Source organism: Manis javanica, chromosome 6, assembly GCF_040802235.1.
Source record: "Manis javanica isolate MJ-LG chromosome 6, MJ_LKY, whole genome shotgun sequence".
Taxonomy (NCBI): Eukaryota; Metazoa; Chordata; class Mammalia; order Pholidota; family Manidae; genus Manis; species Manis javanica.
In genome coordinates, this window is record NC_133161.1 from 111,269,365 (window position 1) to 111,295,917 (window position 26,553).

A 26,553-nucleotide genomic window follows, 5' to 3' on the forward strand; every position below is an offset into this window, starting at 1 on the left:
TGGGGCTGATGGCACCTTTCTCTCCCCTCCCCGGAGTGCCTCCTCTATTACAATCTCTACCTTTTCTACTGTGCCTCGCAGCAATGCTACCTCTGTCTTCAGCAGCTCTCTTACCTTCAGCTCAATGCTTCGCAGCTGATGTTCTCATGCCACCTCTGCCTGTGCTTCCCTCAGGGGTTTGTCCTTTTCCTTGATGGCCTCTTCCTCCTTCAGAACACCTGGCAGCACTGCTGTCTCATCTCCAATGGCACCTTGCTGCCAGCACTCTCGTCCTGTCTCCTCTCACATCAAGGCCATTTCTCTCCTCAGGGCATCCACAGAAGTCTGCAGCTTGTGTTCTCGTGCTGCCATTCCTTGGGTCTCCTCTGTAGACCTTTTTAAGACTGTGAGAAGCAGCCAACCCACAGTCCCCGCTGCCTCACAGGCTCTCTGCTTCTCAAAAGACCTACTTACTATACCAAGGGCCACCCCTACAGCCTCAGGTGTCGCCTCCACTTGCCTCCAGCCCTGGGGTGGGGCCCAGTCCTCTAGGAGGCAAGCCACCTCAGACCACATACCCATTGGGGGATGATCCACTGTCTCCCCATTCACAGGGGCAGCCCGCTAAAGCACCCCTCCCATAAGGACAGCCTGTCTTTTTCCTTGGTCAACAGTGAACCCTGCTGACTTTTGCCAATTTTCTAGCCAATGGGTTTCAGCCCCGGGCAAGTTCGCTATGGATTCAGTGTGACCAAAGGAATCAACAGCAAAACATTCTTGGGGTGAAAAGGTTTATTACCCAGCTTGTTCTCTGGCAGTAGGTCAAGCACTAGCATCTCTGCCTCCACCCAGAGCACTGGACTGAGCTCTCTATATAGAGCAGTAATAGCTTATTGCCTATGGGTGTGGAAGTGGCAGCCCAGCAACAGGGCAGTTACATCATCAGCTGGTTTAAATTCAGTGGGGATCCTGGCCATAGGAACCCCAACTTCTCCACAATAATAAATATGCCATTATGCCTCTTCCTGCCTCCCTGTATCTCCAGAGGGTTTCAGCCCCAGGCAAATACACTTTGGATTCAGAGAGACCAAATAACAACAAAGGAATGTTAAAGATAAAAGCATTTATACCAAGCTTTATTCTCATGGTGGCAGGTCAAGTGCTAGAATCATGTCTACATCCAACAAGTCTGCAACTTCTCTTAGCCTCTGTCTCAGCCAGCTGGCAGAACACTGGGCAGAGCTCTTTATATGGTTAACACTGCAGTAATGGCTCATTGTCAACAGTTGTGTTAGCCTGCCCCTTTGCAGTAGGCCAATTATATCATTAAAGTAGATCAGGATTAGGTGAGAATCCTGTCCATAGGAACTTCCATTTTCCCTACACTCCCCCACCCCAAAACAATTAGAAGTAGAAAGGGTTTTCCTCTCTGCCTAATTTCCAGTCCATAATATCAAACATAGTAACTCCCTTTCCCTCTTCTTTCGAAGGACTTTGATTTACTTATACATATCTTTAAACTATGCATTGTAATGGTTAATTAATAATTAGCATAATAGAATTCACTTATTAAAATAATCTGAATGGTTTGCTAAAATCCAAGCTGAACCAACATCCAGAGTTTCTGATTCAATAAGTCTGAGGTCCTCCTGAGAATTAGCATGTTTAAGAAGTTCCCAGTTGATGCTGATGCTGCTTGCAGGGGACCTCACTTTAACAACAAATGTAATAGATGAAGGGATGGCTGACTACTAAGGCATTATCTCAGTGTCATCAGGATACCATACAGTCCTTAGGCTTTTAGTACACCCAGAGAGATTAGATTCTGTGATCCATACTGTTCAAACACAAGTAACAGATAAGCCAGTGTGGATAATGGGAAGGTTCCTATGGCCAGGATTCTCACCTGGCCCTGGTTGGGTAGCTCACTACGGAATAATACATTGGTATTGACTCTATATAAAGAGCTCTTCCCAGTGCTCTTGGCAACACTGTAGCATGGCTGCAAGGTTGCAGTAGAGCAGAGATGAGACTGGAGTGGTGGCATGACCAAGGACAGTCTGAGATGCCGGTGGAGGCAGAGAGGCCCAGAGGCAGAGACTAGCTTGCTGCATGCAGACTCAGAGTGGATGGGATTCTAGTGATTGACCTGCCACCGTGGGAATAAAGTTGGGTATAAACACTTTCACCCCAAGAATGTTCTGTCATTTTTTTTTTGTCACATTGAATCCATAGTTAACTTGCACAGAGCTGAAACCCATTGGCAAGAGAGCCAGAATCTCCATTGATTATGGCTGTCCTGTGAACCAGACACTTGGGATATAAGGGTATATCCTTCTACCCTGTACACTGATGGGACCTTGACAAATTCTTGCTGTTTGAGCTCCTTTTAAAAATTAGATTAATAAAGAAATATCTCCTCGTTCTTATTGTTATTACTGTTCCTTGGTTTTTATTTTATTTCAACTCTAGTTTATTTCCCTGAGGTGACTCCCAAGTATGCTTAGCCCAACATTTATAAACTATACTTTAGGAATAGGGTTGCTTTCACAGAGAGAGTTGTCAGGGTCCAAGGGTTGCCTTTGAAGTTTTGGGGCAATGTGAAGAGCAAAGAAGGCAGCGGGAGTTGTCATGGAGGGTGCTCAAAGAGGATACTTGATTCTGCACAAAGCTGTGCTTGTACTGCTATACTGCTAATTCATGGTTACATAAGTGTTTTAAGATGCACATGCATGTGGCCTTCATGGCCAGGCGTCTGGCCCTCAAGGCTTTATCTAGCTCCTTTCCCATGGGTTCAACAGGTTTTTCAAGGCCAGACATATCTGGGGTGAAACAGCAGACAGCTGTCTTCATAGAACAATAGGGAAAATGGAGGGAGCTTCCTTACAGTAGTGTCTTGCCAGTGGGTTTCAGCCCTCGGCAATTTCACTATGGATTCAGTGAGACTGAGGAATGACAATGGAACATTCTTGGGGTGAAAGGGTTTGTTACCCAGCTTGTTCTCTCAGCAATAGGTTGAGCACTAGAATCACATCTGCATCCAACAGTCTGCAGGTCTGTAATCCTCCTTCATCTCTGCCTCTGCCCAGTATAGGTTTAGGTGAGGATCCTGGCCATAACAACCTTCACTTTATCCACAGGTAGCTACCCATATCTATTATCTATTTCCCACCCCTCACTAATCTTAATTCTATTTTTTTGAGTACATTATTATAGTTCATTCCTTATACAAATTATAAAAGGAATTTAAAGATTTCCAATGCCTTACTTTACACATAGAAGAAACAGGCAACCAAATAACTCACGGTATCACACTACTTAGCAAAAGGCTTGAATTAGCTCACTTCTTCCCCATACCCTCCATTAAATCCTAAGCTACTGATCTTAGTTATTGAGGATGGAGAAGGAATATGAGTCAGTGTGAATGAAGTGCTTGTCCTTTTTTTTCTTATTGAAGTACAGTTGATATACAATCATATTGGTTTCAAGTGTACAACACAGTGTTTCAGCAGTTAACCATATTATTAAATCTTTACTCCCAGTACTGCAATTACTGTCAACTTAGGAAGATGTTACAGAATCATTGGCTATTTTCTCCATGCTGTATTACTATCCCTGAGACCAACTTATATTGACATTTCTATGTCCCTTTATCCCCCACACCCTCCCCATCCACCCACCCAGTCTTGCCAATGGGTTTCAACCCTGGGCAATGTCACAATGGATTCAGTGAGACCATGGAATACCAATGGAACATTCTTGGAGTAAAAGAGTTTATTACAGGGCTTTATTCTCCCAGTGATAGGACAAGCACTAGAAATACGTCTGTATCCAATAGTCTGCAGGTCTATAATCCTCCTTGTCTCTGCCTCCTCCCAGAGAATGGGGCAGAGCTCTTTATATAGTGACTCAAGACAATAACAGCTTATTGACTACGGGTATGAAAGCATTAGCCAGCAGCAGGTCAGTTACATCATCAAGTAGTTCAGGGTCAGCTAAAGGTCCTGGCCATAGGAACTTCTGTTTTCCCCCCACAACCACAACCCCTCCCACATGGTAACCACCAGTCACTTCTCTGTCTGTGAGTCTACTGTTATTTTGTTCATTTTGTTTTGTTTTATTTTTAGATTCCACAAATAAGTGAAATCATATGGTATTTTTTTGAAAGACTACATGAAACATTAAAAAACTACATTTTTTGAAGCCGTAATTTCTTGTAAATCCCCTTCACTTAATACCAGTACATTTTTAATTAAGGTATCATTGATATACAATCTTCTGAAGGTTTCACCTGAGCAACATTGTGGTTACTACATTCCCCCCTATTTTCAAGTCCCCACCACATACCCCATTACAGATACTGTCCAACAGCATAAGATGCTATAGAATAACTACTCGTCTTCTCTGTGCTATACTGCCTTCCCCATGCCCCACCATTATGTGTACTAATCATAATACCCCTCATTCCCCTTCTCCATTTCCAACCATCCTCCCCAACCCTTTTCACTTTGGTAAGCACTACTAGTTCGTTCTTGGGTTCAGTGACTCTACTGCTGTTTTGTTTCTTCAGTTTTGCTTTGTTGTTATACTCCATAGGTGAGTGAAATCATTTGGTACTTGTCTTTCTCCGTCTGGCTGATTTCACTGAGCATAATACCCTCTAGCTCAGTCCATGATGTTGCAAATGATAGGATTTGATTTCTTCTTATGGCAGAATAATATTCCATTGTGTATATATACCACCTCTTCTTTATTCATTCATCTACTGATGGACACTTGGGTTGCTTCCATGTCTTGGCGATTATAGTATAGTAGTTGCAGTGCTGCTGCAAACATAGAGGTATATATGTCTTATTTTTTGGTATCATTAATCTACAATTACATAAAGAACATTATGTTTACTAGGCTCTCCCCTTCACCAAGTCCCCCCACAAACCCCATTACAGTCACTGTCCATCAGCATAGTAAGATGCTGTAGAATCACTACTTGTCTTCTCTGTGTTGCACACCCCTCCCCATGCCCACCCATTATACATGCTAATCGTAATGCCCCCTTTCTTTTTCCCCACCATATCCCTCCCTTCCCACCCATCCTTCCGAGTCCCTTTCCCTTTGGTAACTGTTAGTGCATTCTTGGGTTCTGTGATTCTGCTGCTGTTTTGCTCCTTCAGTTTTTCTTTGTTCTTATACTCCGCATATGAGTGAAATCATTTGGTACTTGTCTTTCTCTACCTGGCTTATTTCACTGAGCCCAATACCCTCTAGCTCCATCCATGTTGTTGAAAATGGTAGGATTTGTTTTCTTCTTATGGCTGAATAATATTCCATTATGTATATGTACATCTTCTTTATCCATTCATCTACTGATGGACACTTAGTAGGAAGTGTTTTCCATTTCTTGGCTATTGTAAATAGTGCAGTGATAAACATAGGGGTGCATCTGTCTTTTTCAAACTGGGCTGCTGCATTCTTAAGGTAAATTCGTAGAAATGGAATTCCTGGGTCAAATGGTATTTCTGTTTTGAGCATTTTGAGGAACCTCCATCCTGCTTTCCACAATGGTTGAACTGGTTTACATTCCCACCAGCAGTGTAGGAGGGTTCCATTTTCTCCACATCTTCGCCAACATTTGTTGTTGTTTGTCTTTTGGATGTTGGCCATCCTAACTGGTGTGAGGTGATATCTCATTGTGGTTTTAATTTGCATTTCCCTCATGATTACTAATGTGGAGCATCTTTTCATGTGCCTGTTGGCCATCTGAATTTTTTTCTTTTGAGAATTGTCTGTTCAGATACTCTGCCCATTTTTTAATTGGGTTATTTGCTTTTTGGGTGTTGAGGCATGTGAGCTCTTTATATATTTTGCATGTTAACCCTTTATTGAATATGTCATTTATGAATATATTCTCCCATACAATAGGGTGCCTTTTTGTTCTACTGATTGTGTCTTTTGCTGTACAGAAGCTTTTTAGTTTGATACAGCCCCATTTGTTCATTTTTGCTTTTGTTTCCCTTGTCCGAGGAAATATGCTCATGAAAAAGGTGCTCATGTTTATATTCAAGAGAGTTTTACCTAAGTTTTCTTCCAAGAGTTTTATTGCTTCATGACTTACATTCAGGTCTTTTATCCATTTCAAGTTTACTGTGGAGTTAGACAGTAACCAACTTTCATTCTCTTGCATGTAGCTGTCCATTTTTGCCAACACCAGTTGTAGAAGAAGCTGTCATTTCTCCATGTCCATGGCTCCTTTATCATATATTAATTGGCCATATATTTGGGGCTTGATACCTGAACTCACTATGCTATTCCATTGATCTATGGCTCTGTTCTTGTGCCAGGACCAAATTGTCTTGATTACTGTGGCTTTATAGTAGAACTTGAAGTCGGGGAGTGTAATTCTCCCCACTTTATACTTCCTTCTTAGGATTGTTTTGGCTATTCATGGTATTTTGTTATTCCATATGAATCTTAGAACTATTTGTTCTAGTTTGTTGGAGAAGCTGTCAGTATTTTGATAGGAAGAATCTGTAGATTGCTTTATACAGGATGGCCATTTTGACAATATTAATTCTTCCTACCCATGAGCATGGGATGTTTTTCCATTTATTGGTATCTTCTTTAATTTCTGTCTTGACAGTCTTGTAGTTTTCAGCGTATAAGTCTTTCACTTCCTTGGTTAGGTTTATTCCTAGGTATTTTATTCTTTTTGATGTGATTGTGAATGAAATTGCTTTCCTGATTTCTCTTTCTGTTAGTTCATCATTAGTGTATGGGAATGCAACAGATTTCTGTGTATTAATTTTGTATCCTGCACTTTGCTGAATTCAGATATTAGTTCTAGTAGTTTTGGGGTGGATTCTTTAGGGTTTTTTATGTACAATATCATGTCTTCTGTTGACAGTGACAGTTTAATTTGTTCCTTGTCAATCTGGGTGCCTTTTATTTCTTTGTGTTGTCTCATTGCCATGGCTACGACCTCCAGTACTATGTTGAATGAAAGTGGGGAGAGTGGGCATCCTTGTCTTGTTCCCAATATTAGAGGAAAAGCTTTTATCTTTTCGCTGTTTAGTATGATATTGGCTGTGGGTTTGTTACATATGGTCTTTATTATGTTGAGATACTTGCCCTCTGTACACATTTTCTTGAGAGTTTTTATCATGAATGGATGTTGAATTTTGTCAAATACTTTTTCAGCATCTTTTGAGATGATCATGTGGTGTTTGTCCTTTTTGTTGATGTAGTAGATGATGTTGATGGATTTCCAAATATTGTACCATCCTTGCATCCCTGGGATGAATCCCACTTGATCATGATGGATGATCTTTTTTATATATTTTTAATTTGGTTTGCTAATATTTTATTTAGTATTTTAGCATCTATGTTCATCAGGGATATTGGTCTGTAATTTTCTTTTTTTGTGGTGTCTTTGCCTGGTTTTGGTATTAGAATGATTCTGGCCTCACAGAATCAATTTTGGAGTATTGCCTCCTCTTCTACTTTTTGGAAAACTTTAAGGAGGATGGGTATTAGGTCTTTTCTAAATATCTGATAAAATTCAGCAGTGAAGCCATCTGGTCCAGGGATTTGTTCTTGGGTAGTTTTTTGATCCCTGATTCAATTTTATTGCTGATAATTGGTCTGTGCAGATTTTCTGTTCTTCCTGGGTCTTGGAAGGTTGTATTTTTCTAGAAAGTTGTCCATTTCTTCTAGGTTATCCAATTTGTTAGCATATAATTTTCATAGTATTCTCTAATAATTCTTTGTATTTCAGTGGTGTCTATAGTGATTTTTCCTTTCTCATTTCTGATTCTGTTTATGTGTACACATTCTCTCTTTTTCTTAATAAGTCTGGCTAGGAGGTTATCTACTTTGTTTATTTTCTCAAAGAACCAGGTCTTTGTTTCATTGATTCTTTCTATTGTTTGATTCTTCTCAATTTTATTTATTTATTCTCTGATCTTTGTTATGTCCCTCCTTCTAGTGACTTCGGGCCTCATTTGTTCTTCTTTTTCCATTTTCATTAATTGTGAATATAGACTGTTTATTTGGGATTGTTCTTCCTTCTTTAGATAGGCCTTATTTGCTCTATACTTTCCTCTTAGAACTGCCTTCACTGCATCCCATGGAAGCTGGGGCATTGATCTGTTGTTTTCATTTGTCTCCATCTACTACTTGATCTCTGTTTTGATTTGGTCATTCACCCACTGATTATTTAGGAGCATGTTCTTCAGTCTCCATGTGTTTGTGGGCCTTTTGGGGTTTTTTTTTGCCCACTTTCTTTCTAGTTTCATACCTGTGTGATCTGAGAAATTGATTGGTATGATTTTGATCCTTTTTTATTTACTGAGACTCTTTTGTAGACTAGCATGTGATCTGTTCTGGAAAATGTTCCATGTATACTTGAGAATGTATATCCTGCTGCTTTTGGGTGGAGTGTTCTGTAGATGTCTGTTAGGTCCATCTGTTCTAATGTGTTGTTCAGTACCTCTGTCTCCTTGCTTATTTCCTGTCTGGTTGATCTGTTCTTTGGAGTGAGTGGTGTGTTTAACTCTCCTAAAAAGAATACATTGCATTGTATTTCCCTCTGTAATTCTGTTAGTATTTGTTTCACATATTTAGGTGCTCCTGTGTTGGGTGTATAGATACGTATAATGGCTATATCCTCTTGTTGGACTGACCCCTTTATCATTATGTAATGTTCTTCTTTGTCTCTTCTTTTTTGTTTTGAAGAATTTCAGTGGTGATACAAGTATTGCAACTCCTGCTTTTTCCTCCCTATTGTTTGCATGAAATATCTTTTTCCATCCCTTCACTTTTAGTCTGTGTATGTCTTTGGGTTTGAAGTGAGTCTCCTGTACACAGCATATAGATGGGTCTTCTTTTTTTATCCATTCAGTAACTCTATGTTTTTTGGTTGGTGCATTCAGTCCATTTACATTTAGGGTGATTATTGATAGGTATGTACTTATCGCCATTTCAGGCTTTGGATTCGTGGTTACCAAAGGTTCAATGGCAGCTTCTTTACATCTAACAGTCTAAATTAACTCACTTCTTGCACTATTATTAACACAATCTGAAGATTGCTTGTTTTCCTCCCTTCTTTTTCTTCATTCTCCACTCTTTATATGTTAGGTGTCATATTTTGTACTCTTTGTGTATTCCTTGATTGACTATATGGGTAGCTGATTTAATTTTGTATTTGATTAGTAATTAATTGGCCTTCTTCCTTTACTGTCATTTTAGTATCTCTGGTGACAGCTATTTAGCCTTAGGAGCACTTCTATCTATAGCATTCCCTTTAAAATACACTGTAGAGTTGGTTTGTGGGAAGTAAATTCCCTCAACTTTTGCTTATCTGGAAATTGTTTAATCCCTCCTTCAAATTTAAATGGTAATCTTGCTGGGTAGAGTATTCTTGGTTTGAGGCCCTTCTGTTCCATTGCATTGAATATATCATGCCTCTCCCTTCTGGCCTGTAAGGTTTCTGCTGAGAAGTCTGATGTAGCCTGATGGGTTTTCCGTTGTAGGTGGCCTTTTCTCTCTCTTTGGCTGCTTTTAATACTCTGTCCTTATCCTTTATCTTTGCCATTTTAATTATTGTGTGCCTTGGTCTTGTCTTCCTTGGGTCCCTTGTGTTGGAAGATCTGTGCACCTCCACGGCCTGAGAGACTAGTTCTTTCCTCATATTGGAGAAATTTTCATCAATTATTTCTTCAAAGATACTTTTTATCCCTTTTCTCTCTCTTCTTATACCCCTATAATGTGAATACTGTTCCATTTCGATTTGTTAAACAGTTCTAATATTCTTTCAAACCTAGAGATCCTTTTTTCTCTCTCTGTCTCTGCTTCTTTGTATTCCTGTTCTCTAATTTCTATTCCATTTTATCATCTTGTCTACCTTATCTAATCTGCTTTTAAATCCCTCCATTGTATGTTTCATTTCAGCTACTTTATTTGTCAAGTTGTTTGCTTGAATTTGTTCCTTAGATCTTGAGTATTTTTCTGTACCTCCCTTAGCATGCTTATGACTTTTATGTTGAATTCTTTTTCTGCAAGATTGGTGATTTCAGTTTCACTAAGCCCTCTTTCTGATGTTTGAAGCATTTTGGATTGAGCAAGTTTCTTCTGACTTTTCATATTCATGGAGTGGTTTCAGGGGTTGTAGGTGAGCGGTGCTGCTGCCTAACCATAAGAGAGAGTTATTTCCTGCTTCCTGTCTTCTGTGCCTTCCTCTGCTTTTATGGACAGTTAGCCACGCATGCAGGGACCAGCCTGTAAGCCTGGCTGCCCTCCGGCTGGCCTGGAGTCATGCCAGGAGCAGCACTTTTGCACACAGGTGCTGGCTGGCAGGAGGAGTGGCAGGCTGCTTATTGCTGTGGAGGACCTTGGGGTTACATCTTCACCCAGGGGGATGGAGCACCTAAAGCTCCTGAAAGTTTCCAACCTGGTAGGCTGAGTGTCCTGGGGTGATTTTGTCCTCTGCTCCTTCTCCTGAGCAGCAAGTTCTGTGTAATCCTTGCACCTTTAGCAGCCCTTTCACTGTTGGGTACTTTCAAAGTGCCTGCCTTTCTTTTGTCCCAGAGCAGCCAGTTGTGGAAACCTGTTCTCCACAAGTGGTTGCAATCTCAGTCTATGACTTTGCTTTTCAACCTCTCTAATCTCTAGGGCACCATGCAATGTGGGTTTGTGCTCCCAGAGTAGATCTCCAGGACTGGGTATTTAGCAGTTCTGGGCTTCTACTCCCTCTCTGCTCTGTTTCTCTTCCCCACCCCCGCTGGTGAGTTGGGGTGGGTGGAAGGCTCAGGTTCCACTGAGTCACAGCTTTGTTACTTTACCTTTTTCTGTGCAATGTTCTCTTTTCCCATATGTAGACTAGCTGGTGAAATCTTATTTCTGGTCACTCTTTTAGGATTAGTTGTATTTGCTGTATTTTCATATCATATGTGGTTTTGGGAGGAGATTTCTGCCTCTCTTCTCATGCCACCATTTTTTTCCTCTCTCCCCATGCCAATATTTTAACTCCTCTGAACGTCAGCTTCCAGACCTGTAAAATGAGGAACAATAACTACTTTCAGGGCTAATTACTTCTCTCCTCTGTCTGCCTTTCCTCTTAAAGTTGCCTTCTTGTATTAAACTACTAAAAAACAAACTAAAGTTTTTGACGTTAGTTATTCATTTCTCAAACTTTCACTACTCAAGCCTCAGGCCATTTGAATTCTGCCTTCACCATTCTCCTGGAACTTTTCTTGAAGGTCTTAGCCAACTGATGATTTTTCCCTGACATCTTCACAGTCTTTAACTTTATATCACCAATTCAGCACTCAGGATCATCACTGCTATTATTTCTATTTTTTGTGCTACTTTATCCACCAGTCTCCAACCTTGTTCACAGATTCTGCTTTCTTCACTTTATCAAATTACATCTTTTGTCTGGAATGTGTTTCTGTCTTTTATCTTATTCTGTGCTCCTTCCCTGGCCAGTTCTAGCCATTCCTGAAGTATTTTTTATGCACCTGTCTATGATCACTGAATCTACATCTCTGCTTCTGATATCTCTTCTAAATGACAGTTGCCTGCCTAATTTTACCCATGCCACCTAGTCCACTGATAATTTCACTCAGTATATTTGAAACTGAGCTCCTCTCTTATTCCCCAACCCCAATAGGCTTTTCCTCCTGTGTGCTTTATCTTTATTAGTCTCTAAAATGTATATGGAAATACAAAGGACATAGATTATCCAAAGACATCTCAAAAAGGAAAAATAAGATCAGTAGATTTATACTACCTGATTTCGTGATTCACTGTAAAGATAGAATAATAAGACAGTGTTGTGGCATAACAATTAACAAATAGATCAGTGGAACAGAACAGATCCCAGAAATATGCCCATGTTTTTTACTCATGTGATTTTCAACAAAGGTGCCAAAACAATCCATTGAGGAAGGAAAGTCCTTTGTACACTTGGTGCTGGAATGATAAGGTATTCATAAAGAAAAGCAGAATGAACATTAGCCCCTACCTTATATTATAAACCAAAATTAACTTAAGATGGATCATAGACTTAAATGTAAAAAACTAAAAAACTAAATTCATACAGATTTTAGTAGAAAATAGAATGTTTTCATGGCTTGGGGGTATGTCAAGATTCCCTAGGAAGGTTATGGAAAGCAAATACCATTCCAAAAACTGATAAATGAGACTTCATTGCAATTAAAACATTTTCATCAAAAACATAGATAAGAAGTTGTACAGGCAAGGAACAGTCTGGAAGAAAATATTTTCAAAACATATCTGACAAAGGACAAGTATCTTGCCAATGGGTTTCAGCCCCAGACACGTTCAGTATGGATTATATAAGACCAAAAAATGACAATGGAAAATTCTTGGGGTAAAAGGATATCTCTTTTACCAGCTTATTTCCAGGGTGGCAGGGCAATCACTGGAATCCTGTCCACTCAAAGCGAGTCTGCAGACAGCAAACCAATCTCTGCCTCTGGGCCTCTCTACCCCCACAGATGTCTCAGTCCCTGTCCTTGGTTCTTCCACCGCTCCAGCCTCTGCTCACCTGCAGCCTTGCAGTCTTGTAGCCCTGTACCTGTGCAACAACCATGCCACTCTGTCACCAGAGCACTGGGTGGAGCTCTTTATATAGAGTCAATAACAAATAACAACATATTGCCCACACGTATGTAGTGAGCTAGCCAATCAGGGCCAGATGGGAATCCTGGCCATAGGAACCTTCACTTTATCCACAGTCCACCCCTCCAGGATTCCTGCCCCTCAATCCATGTGCCCTCAATCCTCTGCAAAGGTCCCTGCTCGAGGAAACTGGAACATTGTAACCAAATTTCATAATATAATATAATATGCAAATAACAAATTACAATAACCCTCCAGCCTGAGGAGATCCATTGCCACCAAGTGGTCATCCTGGCTGTATTCAAACCAGTTCTACTCAAATGAGTTAACCAAAAGAATCATGGGTGGGCCTTACAATACCCACCTTCTCCAGCCTCTCCAGCAGAAAGTCTTGCAGACACACAGGTCGATCTTGTTACTTTGTGTCTGACTTCTGCTCCTTTGTCCTCAGCATCCAGAACTGCTGCTTCAGTTTCAGTTGTTGCCACAACTCCGGTAAGATTCTATTTGACTTTCCATCCAATTTCTTTCTGTCTGCTCCTGCCTTTATCAAATCAACCCACATCTGGGTCCTTGACCTTCACAAGGCCCCTCAAATTCTTCCTTTGAGTATCAGACCATATTTCCTTTTGTGCTTTCATTGCTTGAGCCTGAGTATAGGAGCAGAGCATAGAGTGCTCCACGATCTGGGGAGTGGGCTGCACCTATCCAGGAGGAACCCATGGCTGCCGAGTCTTTATTTTCTTTCCTACTTTCCCCCAGCTTTTAACTGGGTGGGGTTTCAATGGAGGAGGGTCTGATGCCTCTGGCACCAGGACAGCCTCCACCCCCACCTGTTCATCAAACCTCCACTCCTCTATTTCTGAGGTTGAGAGCTCCACTACATCCTTCACATGCCCCACGGCACCTGGCAGCCTGCCCTCTCAGGCTGCTTCTCGTTCTCATGCTGCTTCCTCTAGGGATACCACAACATCCTTTACCATTTCCACAGCACCTTGTGGTGATGCAGTTACAGTCACCAACAAATTTCCTATCTCCTTAACTGCACCTTGCAACTCACGTCCTAATGCTGCCTCTTCTCGTACTTCCTACAGGAAGAGGTCTTGCTCCCTTATGGTCTTTCTCATGATTGTGAGAAGAAAACTCCCCACCATGCCTATGGCCTCACAGGCACTCTGTTTCTCTTAGGAATTCCCTATTTTGCTGAAGGCCAACTTTACTGGCTCAGGTGTTGCCTCCACCCCTTCCCAGTCTTGGGGTGGGGCCCAGTCCTCTAGGAGGCAAGCAACATCGGGCCACATGTCCACTGGGGAACACTTGAAGATCTCCCCATCCATACGGGCAGCCTGCAGAAACACTCCTCTTATGAGAGCAGCCTTTTCTTTTTTTTGGTCAACAGTGAATCCTGCCAACTATCGCCATTGTCTTGCCAATGGGTTTCAGCCCCAGACACGTTCACTATATATTCAATAAGACTGAAAATGACAATGGAATGTTCTTGGGGTGAAAGGGTTTATATCCAACTTTATTTCCATGATGGCAGGTCAATCACTAAAATCCTGTCCCCTCAGAGTGAGTCTGCATGCAGCAAGCTGGTCTCTGCCTCTGGGCCTCTCTGTCCCTGCCTCCATCTCAGTCTCTGTCCTCAGTGCTGCCACCACTCCAGTTTCTGCTCTCCAGCAGCTGTGCCACCGTGCCACCCAGAGCACTGGGCGGAGCTCTTTATATAGAGTCAATAACAATGTACTGCCCACAAGTGTGTAGTGAGCTAGCTGATCAAGGCCATAAGAGCCTTTGCTTTATACACAGCAAGTATCTAGGATATATAACAAAAATTCCTATAATTCAATACTAAAAATATATATAACCCAATTTTCAAAAAAAATAAGTAAAAGGTTTGAGGTTATTTCACAAATGACGATACACAAATGACCAATAAGAACACATGTTCAGTCTCATTAGTTATCATAGAAATACAAATTAAAATCATAATGACAATTTACTATATATCCACTAGAATGACCAAAATTTAAAAAACTGACACCACCAAATGTTGGTGAGGTTGTGGAGCAGCTGGAACTCTCCTACAATATTGTTGGGAATATGAATTGATACAACCACATTGGAGAACTTACTGGCAGTGCTTTCTAAAATTAAATTTTAAAAATTAAAATTTCTCTGACCCAACATTCCTTCTGTGGTATTTATCCAAGAGAAATGAAAACACATGTCACAAAAAGACCAGCACAATGCTTAATAGCAGTTTTACTCATAGTACCAAAAAACTGAAAAGAGCCCAAATGTCCATCAATAGGAGAATGGATGAACAAATTTTAATGTATTTATACAGTGGAATTATTCAGCAATATAAAAGAATGGATTACTGATAAATGTAACAAAAACATGCTGAGTAAATAATAGCTTACAGAAAAGAGTACATACTATAGTTCCATTTATATGAAATTCTAGAAAAATAATCTTCAGTGGAGAAAAAATTCAGAACAATGGTTGCCTCATGGGATGATGGGGTGAGGATTGACTGTTGCAAGGAATTTGAGGGATCTGGGGGCTGAACAAGGAAAAAGAAATGATTGGACAGGTTTGCACGAGAAGGGAAGTTCTTCAGAGCATGAGATTGTCTAGAGGCTTTATGGCCAAAGGGCCACCATTCAGAAGGGGGTAAGGGCAAAGGAACTCCTGAGGTGAGAGAGTTTGGAGAGGGTATCTCTGGAAATTACGTGTCTAGGTGATGTCACTCAGTTACATGGCAAGGAGTCTCTGGGTCAGAGAGCTTCAAAGAATAGCGACTTGGGATCTTAAAACTACAAGGCTCTATCTTGTCAATGACTAACAAATGTTGTGTGTAGTTTTGTGGCATATGCAAAGGAGGCAAACTATGAAGCAGGCAAAAATCTGTTTAAATAATCATGTGTGTGATAATTTGAGTTTGGTGCTACAGACTTTTGAGCTGTTGGAGCTCAGCTTACAGCAAAGAAATAAACAACCCAGGTGCCAAAACATAAAAGCCAACTAAGTTATGTAACAAGTGAGAAGGGGCAAGAGGAAATTTTTTGGAGTAATGATAATGTTCCATATCTTGAGAAGGGTTTAGATTACACAGGTGAATACATTTGTCAAAACTCAGTGAATATACACCTGAGATTTGTGCATTTCATTGTGCATTCATTCTTTAAGTTATAAATAAATATTGAACTCTAGTTAATGACATATATGCTGAAGTATGTAAGGAGAAATGTACTGCTGTATGCACTTTACATTGAAATGTCAAATTATGAATAGAAGATATATAGTTGGATCGGTATATGGTAAAGCAAGTATAGTAAAATTTTAATGGTAATATCTAGGTTGGGTTATATGAGTGTTTATTATAAAACTTTCAACTTTGCTGTATGGTTAAAGAATTTCATAATGAAATGTAAAAGACTACTGTGTGGAGAAAGCTGGGAGGATCAGAATAGTATGCCATTACATAAAAAAATAGAGCTTTATATTTTCTGACCAACTATAAGCTGTAATTTTATAGAAACTTGGTCCTATATTTGATTATTTGACTAATGATCTGTGGTGTTTGCTCTGTTACAGGGAAAGTCCTTCTGCTAGTGTGGACACATGTGCATTTCTGTCATCATTTGTGTGCTCTAGTAGGACTTTACTAATTGATGGCCGGGCAGAACTCAAAAGAGGCCTGCAGAGGCAGGAGCGGCATCTTTTCCTGTTTAATGATTTGTTTGTTGTGGCCAAAATCAAGTAAGTATACTGTACACTCCCACCTAGTTATCATTATAAAGTTGCATTTCCATTAACAAAGATAACCTTTCTTTTCAATTCTTACTGTAAGAATGTCTGGCCTTTCATTATCAGAGCTAATACATGAGTTGAGTTTTATATTTGTTTTGTTTTGTTTTTACAACAAAAAGTTTCAATTGTTTATTCATTCAACAAGTGTTCATTTAGGTCCCACTCAGTGCCATGCTCTGAATAAATATAGGAGATACAAGAAGAATGTGATGGTTATGGTCCCTGATTTTTTGGTATTTTCATTCCAATGGCAGGGGAGGAATTACAGATTGTGATTAGTGCTATGAAGGAAATAGGGTGCTGAATAAAGTTAAATATAGGATATACGTTAGGGTAGGTGTAATCAAGGGGAAAAATTCACTGAAGGATGGAAACAATCAGCCATTCAGATATTAGAAGGATGAGCATTCTAAGCAGAAGGAACAGAGATATAAAGGTGGTGGGGAAACCTTCGCCCTTTGGGGGAATTAAAGGAAAGCCTATTTAACTGGAGCATAATGAGCAGGAGAGTAATATGAATTGAAAATCAGAACCTGTGTAGGGTGTATTAACTATCTATTGCCATATAACAAATCACCCAAAAACATAGCAGTGTATAATTACAAACATCTCATCCAGTTTCCCTAACTCAGTAATCTGAGAGTGGTTTACCTGGTGGTCAGATTTGAGAGCCACCATGAAGTTACAGTCAAGCTCCTCACCAGGATCGGAGTCGTCTTGCTCTACTGGAGCCAGAGAATCCATTTCCCTACTCACTGCTGTGGATGCTGGCAGACCTCAGTTCCTTGCGGGCTGCTGGCCAGAGGCTGTAGCTTCTCTCCACATGCGTATCTGCACAGGACTACTCATACATACACATAACATACCTCCTGCCTTTATTCCTTCAGGGAGAGAGCTGAGAGTTAGGAAGAGAGTAGTCAAGTGAGAGAACATGAAAGATAAGAACCACAATCTTTTATAACCTAATTTTGGAGTCACATACTATCATTTATATCATGCTGTTGGCCACACAGACCAACCTTTGTACACTTAGAAGGGAACAAAGATGTGCAAGGGTGTAAATATTAGGAAGCAGAGATCCAGGTGGGGACAACTTGGAGGTACCACATAGGCTAAATAGGGAGTTTGGGTTTTATTCCTAAGGGTTTTAAGTAGAGGAATAGCATAAATTGTGGTTCATATTTTTGAAATACTTTTTATGGCTATGATGGACAATGGATTAGGGAGTAGGCAAGAGTAGAAGCAAGGAGACTGGGTAGGAGGTTGTTGTGGTAGTCCTCAACAATGAGGGCTTTATCTGGGGAAATGGCAGTTAAATAAAGGATACATATCTGAAATTCACATTAGAAGTAACCAAAAGAATTCACTTTCTGCTCAACACTAATGCCAATGCAATTAATACCCAGCCTAGAACACCATGGTTAATACTTGCTCCGTCCCTCATTCTCATTGTTTTTAAACATCATAAAAGATAAGAGTATTTTAACAAATCCAATCTCATCAAAGAGATTTTCAGCCACTAGAGAATAATGAACACTTTTTTCTACTATCCAAACTCTCACAACGCATAATTAGTCATGGGCATAGCTAAGTACTAATTTTGCATAACAGTATATTTAACCTGAGTGGTATTAATAATTAGTAGAGATCTCACATTTGTTGGGATCTTATTGTAAGTTAGGTTTTTTCTAGAAACCTTAACCCTTATAACTGTTCTAACTGGTCAATATTATTTTTCTTATATCGCAGAAGAAATTGATGCTCAGAGAAGTTAAACGACTTCCCCAAGATCACAAACTTAGCAATTAGTTAAGCCTACATTTGAACCTAGGTCTGTCTTCTTTCAAAGTCATTCCACTTAACCAGTATGATGTAGTCTGCTATCTCTTCCTTACCTCTTTTTATATGGATTTTTTTTTAATGGACTAAAACTGTCTCTATTTGAACACATTGTGATTGTGCAGATAATCCCAGAGAATTTATTTATTTTCTTAATTTTTTAAATTAAGGTACCATTTATATACATTCTTATGAAGGTTTCACATGAAAAACAATGTGGTTACTACATTGACCCATAGTATTGAGTCCATATTGCAGTCACTGTCATCAGTGTAGTAAGATGCCACAGAGTCATTACTTGTCTTCTCTGTGCTACACTGTCTTCCCGGCGATGCCCCACACACCATGTGTGCCAATCATAATACCCCTCAATCCCCTTCTCCTCCCTCCCCACATGCCCTGCCCCTGCCCTTTGGTAACCACTTGTCCATTCTTGGAGTTTGTGAGTCTCCTGCTGTTTTGTTCCTTCAGTTTGCTTCATTGTTACACTCCACAAATGAGGGAAATCACTTGGCACTTCTCTTTCTCTGCCTGACTTATTTCACTGAGACTAATACACGCTAGCTCCATCCATGTTCTTGCAAATGGTAGGATTTGTTTCTTTCTTATGGCTGAATAGTATTCCATTGTGTATATGTACCATTTCTTCTTTATCTATTCATCTACTGATGTACAATTAGGTTGCTTCCATATTTGACTATTGTAGTGCTGCATTAAATATAGAGGTGCATATGTCTTTTCTGGCATCATTAATATATAGTTATATGAGCAACATTGTGATTACTAGATTCCTCCCATTATCAAGTCCCCACCACATATCCCATTACAGTCCATCAGTGTAGTAAGATGCTTTAGAGTCACTACTTGTTGTCTCTGTGCTATAGTGCCTTCCCTGTGACACCCCCCTAAATTATGTGTGCTAATCATAATGCCCCTTGTTCCCCTTCTCCCACCCTTCCTTCCCACCCCACCCCCAGTGCCTCTCCCTTTGGCAACTGTTAGTCCATTCTTGGGTTCTGTGAGTCCACTGCTGTTTTTTGCTTTTTGTTCCTTCAGTTTTTGCTTTTTTCTTAAGCTCCACAGATCAGTGAAATAATTTGGTACTTACGGTTTAATTTCTCTACTTGGATCCATTCATGTTGTTGCAAATGGCAGGATTTGTTTTCTTCTTATGGTTAAAGAATATTCCAGTGTGTATATGTACCACATCTTCTTTATCCATTCATCTACTGATGGACACTTGGGTTACTTCCATTTCTTGGCTACTGTAAATAGTGCTGTGATAAACATGGGGTGCATGTCTTTTTCAAACTGGGATCCTGCATTCTTAGGGCAATTCCTGGGAGTGTAATTCCTGGATCAAATGGTATTTCTATTTTTAGTTTGTTAAGGAACCTCCATATTGCTTTCCACAATGGTTGAAATAGTTTACATTCTCACCAGCAGTGCAGGAGGGTTCACCTTTCTCTGCATCCTCACCAGCATTTGTCTTTCCTAGTCTTTTGGATGTTGACCATCCTAATTGGTGTGAGGTGATATCTCATTGTGGTTTTAATTTGCATTTGTCTGATAATAAGCAATGTGGAGCATCTCTTCATGTACCTGTTGGCCATCTGAAATTCTTCCTTGGAGAATTCTATGCTCATATCCTTTGCCCAATTTTTAATTGGGTTATTTGCTTTTTGGGTGTTGAGGCATGTGAGTTCATTATATATTTTGGATGTTAACCCCTTGTCAGATATGTTGTTTACAAATATATTCTCCCATACTGTAGGATGCCTTTTGTTCTGCTGATGGTATCCTTTGCTGTACAGAAGCTTCTTAGCTTGATGTAGTCCCATTTATTCATTTTTGCTTTTGTTTACCTTCCCAAGGGGATGTGTTCAGGAAATAGTTGTTCATGTTTCTATTCAAGAAACTTTTGCCTGTGTTTTCTTCTAAGAGTTTTATGGTTTCATGACTTATATTCAGGTCTTTGATCCATTTTGAGTTTACTTTTGTGTATGGGGTCAGAAAATAATCCAGTTTCATTCTCTTGCATGTAGCTGTCCAGTTTTTCCAAAACCATTTGTTGAAAAGGCTGTCCTTCCCCATTGTATGTCTATGGCTCCTTTATCATATATTAATTGACCATATATGTATGGGTCTATATCTGAGCTCGCTAGTCTGTTCCATTGGTCAATGGTTCTGTTCTTGTGCCGGTAGCAAATTGTCTTGATTACTGTGGCTTTGTAGTAGACCTTGAGGTCAGGGAGCATAATCCCCGCAGCTTTATTCTTCCTTCTCAGGATTGCTGTGGCTATTTGAGGTCTTTTGTGTTTCCATACAAATTTTAGAACTTATTTGCTCTAGTTCATTGAATAATGCCATTGGTACTTTGATAGGGATTACATTGAATCTGTAGATTGCTTTAGGCAGGAGGGCCATTTTGACAATGTTAACTCTTCCTACACATGAGCATGAAAAGTATTTCCATTTATTGGTATCCTCTTTAATTTCTCTCATGAGTGTCTTGCAGTTTTCAAGGAATAGGTCTTTCACTTCCTTAGTTAGGTTTATTGCCAAGTATTTTATTCTATTTGATGCAATTGTGAAATAAATTGTTTTCCTGATTTCTCTTTCTGCTAGTTCATCATTAGTGTATAGGAATGCAACAGATTGCTGTGTATTAATTCTGCATCCTGTAACTTTGCTGAATTCAGATATTAAATCTAATAGTTTTGGAGTGGATTTTTAGGGTTTTTTTATGTATAATATCATGTCATCTCCAAACAGTGACAGTTTAACTTGTTCCTTACCAATCTGGATGCCTTTTATTTCTTTGTCCTGTCTCATTGCTGTGGCCAGGACCTACAAAACTATGTTGAATGAAAAAGTGTGGAGAGTGGGCATCGTGGTCTTGTTCCCAATCTTAGGGGAAAAGCTTTCAGCTTTTCACTGTTAAGTATGATGTTGGGTGTGGGTTTGTCATATATGGCATTTATTATGTTGAGGTACTTGCCCTCTATACCCATTTTGTTGAGAGTTTTCATCATGAATGGATATTGAATTTTGTCAAATGCTTTTTCAGCTCGTATGGAGATTATTATGTAGTTCTTATCCTTCTTTTTGTTGAGGTGGGTGTATGATGTTGATAGATTTACGATTATTGTACCATCCTTGCATCTCTGGAATAAATCCTACTTGATCATGATGGATGATCTTTCTGATAAATTTTTAATTTGTTTTGCAAATTTTTGTTGAGTATTTTTGCATCTGTGTTATTCAGGGACATTGGTCTGTAGTTTTCTTTTTTTATGGTGTCTTTGCCTGTTTTTGGTATTAGAGTGATACTGGCTTCATAGAATGAGTTTGAAAGTATTCCCTCCTCTTCTAATTTTTGGAAAACTTTAAGGAGGATGAGTATTAGGTCCTCACTAAATGTTTGATAAAAGTCAGTGGTGAAGCCATCTGGTCCAGGGGTTTTGTTCTTAGGTAGTTTTTTGATAACCAGTTTAATTTCATTGTTGGTAATTGGTCTGTGCAGATTTTCTGTTTCTTCCTGAGTCACCTTTGGAAGACTGTATTTTTCTAGAAAATTACTCATTTCTTCCAGTTTATCCAGTTTATTAGCATATAATTTTTCATACTATTCTCTAATAATTCTTTGTATTTCTGTGGTGTCCGTAGTGATTTTTTCCTTCTCATTTCAGATTATGTTTATGTATGTAGACTCTATTTTTCTTGATAAGCCTGACTTGGGGTTTATCTGTTCTGTTTATTTTCTCTTCTATTGTTTTATTTTACTCAATTTTATTTATTTATGCTCTAATCTTTATTATGCCCCTACTTCTACTGACTTTGGGCCTCATTTGTTCTTCTTTTTCTAGTTTCCTAAGTTGGGAGTTTAGACTATTCATATGGGATTGTTCTTTCCTGAGGTAGGCCTGTATTAGCCTGTACTTCCCTCTTAGCACAGCCTTCACTATGTCTGACAGATTTTGCAGTGTTGAATTACTGTGATTTGTCTTCATATATTCCTTGATCTCTGTTTTTATTTGGTCGTTGATCCATTGATTATTTAGGAGCATGTTGTTAGTCCATGTCTTTGTGGGCTTTTTTGTTTTCTCTGCATAATTTATTTCTAGTTTCATACCTTTGTGGTCTGAGAAGGTAGTGGGTACAATTTCAATCTTTTTGAATTATCAGAGGCTCTTTTTATGACCTAGTATATGATCTATTCTTGAAAATGTTCCATTTTCACTTGAGAAGAATGTGTATCCTGTTGCTTTTGGGTGGACTGTTCTGAAGATGTCTGTTAGGTCCATCATACCAATGTGTTTTTCAGTGTCTGTCTCCTTGCTTATTTTGTCTGGTTGATCTGTTGTTTGGAGTGAGTAGTATGTTGAAGTCTCCTAGATGAATGCATTGTATTCTATTTCCCCTCTTAATTCTGTTATTGTTTGTTTCACATATTTGAATGCTCCTGTTAGTTGCACAGATATGTGTAAGAATGGTTATATCCTCTTGTTGGACTGACCCCTTATCATTATGTAATGTGCTTCTTTGTCTCTTGTAACTTTCTTTGTTTTGAAGTCTATTTTGTCTGATACAAGTACTGCAACTCCTGCTATTTTCTCCCTATTAGTTGCATGAAATATCTTTTTCCATCCCTTCAGTTTTAGTCTGTATGTCTTTGGGTTTAAAGGGAGTCTCTTTTAGGCAACATATAGATGGGGCTTGGAATTTTATCCACTCAGTACTATGTCTTTTGATCAGTGCATTCAGGCCATTTACATTTAGTGTGATTACCAAAAGATATGTACTTATTTATATTGCAGGCTTTAGATTCATGGTTACCAAAGGTTCAAGGGTAACTTCCTTCATATCTAACAGTCTAATTTAACTCACTTAGTTTGCTACTACAAACAGAATCTAAAGGTTCTTTTTTTTCCCTCCATTTTCTTCCTCTACCATTCTTTATATAGTAGGTATCATATTCTGTACCTTTCGTTTATCCCTTGACTGACTTTTGGGGTGTAGTTGATTTGATTTTGCATCTGCTTAGTAATTAATTGTTCTGCTTTCTTTACTGTGGTTTTATTTCCTCTGGGGACAGCTATTTAGCCTTAGGAACACTTCCATCTATAACAGTCTCTCCAAAATACACTGTAGAGATGGTTTGTGGAAGCTAAATTCTCTCAGCTTTTGTTTATCTGGAAATTGTTTAATCCCACCTTCAAGTTTCAATGTTAATCTTGCTGGATAACGTAATCTTGGTTCAAGGCCCTTCTGCTTCATGGCATTAAATACATCATGCCACTCCCTTCTGGCCTGTAAGACTCCTGCTGAGAAGTCTGATGACAGCCTGATGGGCTTTCCTTTGTATGTGATCTTGTTTCTCTTTCTGGCTGCTTTTAATAGTCTGTCCTTATCCTTGATCTTTGCCATTTTAATTACTATATGTTTTGGTGTTGTCTTCCTTGGGTCCCTTGTGTTGGGAGATCTGTGCACCTCCATGGCCTGAGAGACTATTGCCTTCCCCAGATTGGGGAAGTTTTCAGCAATTACCTCCTCAAAGACAGTTTCTATCCCTTTTTCTCTCTCTTCTTCTTCTGGTATCCCTATAATGCAAATATTGTTCCATTTGGATTGGTCACACAGTTCTATCAATATTCTTTCATTCCTAGAGATCCTTTTTTCTCTCTGTGACTCAGCTTCTTTATATTCCTCTTCTCTATTTATATTCCACTTACTGTCTCCTCTACTTCATCTAATCTGCTTTTAAATCCCTGAATTTTGTTTTATTTCAGATATTTTATTCCTTAATGACTGAATCTCAGTCCTGAATTCATCCCTGAATTCTTTAATATTTTTCTGTACCTCCATGAGCATGTTTATGATTTTTATTTTGAAATCTCTTTCAGGAATATTGATGAGTACAGTTTCACTTGGCCTTTTTTCTCTTGTTAGTGGGATTTTGGTTTGAACTGGGTTCCTTTGACGTTTCATATTTTTATGTGGAGCCCTGTGGTTCCCAGAAGCTGTGCTCTCTAGAGTTCCTCAACCCCTGGAACAATGTCAGGGGTTGCAAGGGAGTGGCAATGGTGCCTGGAGGGAGGAAAGAGCTATTTCCTGCTTCCCAGCTGCTCTGCCTCTATCCACTGCCAGAACCAGTGGGCTGAGCACACAGGTGTAAGCCTCTATGCTTTGCATTTGTAGCTGCCATTGGAGGGGCCTCCCTTTAGCTGGCCCAACACTAGGGCAGGGTCTGCCAGTTTTCCAGCTGGTGCTGGCCAGCTGGAAGGAAGGCACAGCAGGTTGTGTATCACAGTTTAGGGCCTTGGAGCTGTGTTTCAAGCCGGGAGAATGGAGTGCCTGAAGCTCCTGAAAGTTCCCAACCTGCTGAGCAGAGTGTACCCAGACAATTTTTTCCACCTGTCCTTTCTCCTGAGCAGTAAGCTCTGTGCAATCCTTGCCCCTTTGGCAGCCCTCTCACTGTTAGAAAGTCTCTCAGAGTGCCCGTCTTTCTTTTGTCCCAGAGCAGCTGGATATGTACCCATTTTCCACAAATGGCTGGAACTTTAGACTCTCCAAGTGATTTTCCTCTCTTAGCTTTCCAATCCCACTAATCTCCACAGCACCATGTAATGTAGGTTCATGTTCCCAGAGCATATCTCCAGAATGTTCAGCAGTCATAGGCTTGCACTCCCTCCCCACTCCATTTCTCTTCCTCCCACCAGTGAGCTGGAGTGGGGCAAGGCTTGGGTCCTGCTGGATCATAGTTTTGCTATGTTTCCATGTTCCATGAGGTCTGTTCCTTTTACCAGTTGTATGCAGTCTGGCATGACCTTCTTTCCTGTTGCTCTTTCAGGATTAGTTGTATTAACTACATTTTCATACTATATGTGGTTTTGGGAGGAGCCTCTGTCTCACCTCTCACACCACCATCTTTAATCCCCTTTTCTTATGGATTTCACAGAAAATTCCCAAACCATTTGTTTTCTGTGTGTTTTTTTTTTGTATTTTTTATCTTTAAATCAGTCTTTCTTTTATGATAAGCAAAAGGATCCATGTAAGTGTTCATCTGGTAAGAAATGGTGTAGAATACTTAGCAAATTGTTGACTTTTGTTAAGTTAGAGGCTAAGTTAAAGCTAAAAAAATCATTTTAGAATGTTTTGGGGAGTTTTCCTCAGAAAAAAATGTATTTTATTTTTTCTTTTTCTGGTAAAACACTTAAGATGAGATCTTCTTAACAAACTTTAAGTATACAATACAGCATTTTTAAACACAGTGTTGTATAGTGGATATGTAGAATTTATTCATCTTGCATAACTGAATGTTTAAACTTGTTAATTAGCAACTCCCCATTTCCCCCTTCTCCTAGCCCTTGGCAGCCAACAGTTCACTCTGATTCCATGAATTTACTTATTTGAGATACTCCATGTAAGTGGAATCATGCAGTATTTGTCTTTCTTTGTCTGGCTTATTTCACTTAGCATAATGTTCTCCAGGTTCATCCATGTTGTTGCATATTGCAGGTTTTCCTTATTTTTTAAGGTTAATTAATATTCCATCATATGTATATACCACATTTACCTTATCCATTCAACAGTTGATGGACATTTTTGTTGCTTCCACACCTTAGCTGTTGTAAATAGTGCTGCATTGAACATGAGAGTGTTAACATCTCTTCAAGATCTTGATTTCAGTCTTTTGACAAACACCCAGAAGCAGAATTACTGGATCATATGATAGTTCTGTTTTTAATTTTTTGAGTAACCTCCATACTGCTTTCCATAGTGGATACACCATTTTGACTTTCCACCAACAGTAAACAGGAGTGCTGATTTCTCCACATCCTCACCAACACTTATCTTTTTGGCTTATTCATTTTGTTTTTTTGGTTCTTTTTTTTTTCGTTTTAATTAAAAGCCATACTAACAGGATGAGGTGATATCTCAAGTCTAAAGTAAACTAATAAGATTGAAACCTTATCAAGTATCTTTTCAAACCACAATAGGATGACACTAGAAATTAGCAGAGACATTCAAGAGAAATTAAAGAGGACACAAATAAGTGGATATCTATTCCATGCTCATGGAAGGACGAATTAATATTGTCAAAAAGGCCATATTTCCCTAAGTAATTTACAGATTCAGTGCAATCCCTATCAAAATACCAACAGCATTTTTCAATGAACCAGAGCAAATAATCCTAAAATTCATATGGAACCACAAAAGACCCCAAATAGCCAAAGCAATCCTGAGAAAGAAGAACAAAGCTAGGGGTACTAA

General features: G+C 39.4%; 1 protein-coding gene across 6 annotated transcripts in view; it reads left to right on the forward strand.

Annotated features, from left to right (window-relative positions):
- The window catches only part of ARHGAP20 (Rho GTPase activating protein 20), a 175,420-nt gene that overhangs the window by 86,176 nt on the left and 62,691 nt on the right, over nt 1–26,553 (forward strand). For 4 of the 6 annotated variants that reach the window (XM_073239267.1, XM_073239268.1, XM_073239265.1 and 1 more), the window contains exon 3: nt 16,222–16,386. In XM_073239267.1, coding sequence (XP_073095368.1) covers nt 16,222–16,386 — 165 coding nt within the window. Of the gene's footprint in view, nt 1–13,069; nt 13,114–16,221; nt 16,387–26,553 lie in introns of all 6 variants that reach the window. The other 2 variants (XM_073239269.1, XM_073239270.1) reach the window with 1 other exon arrangement.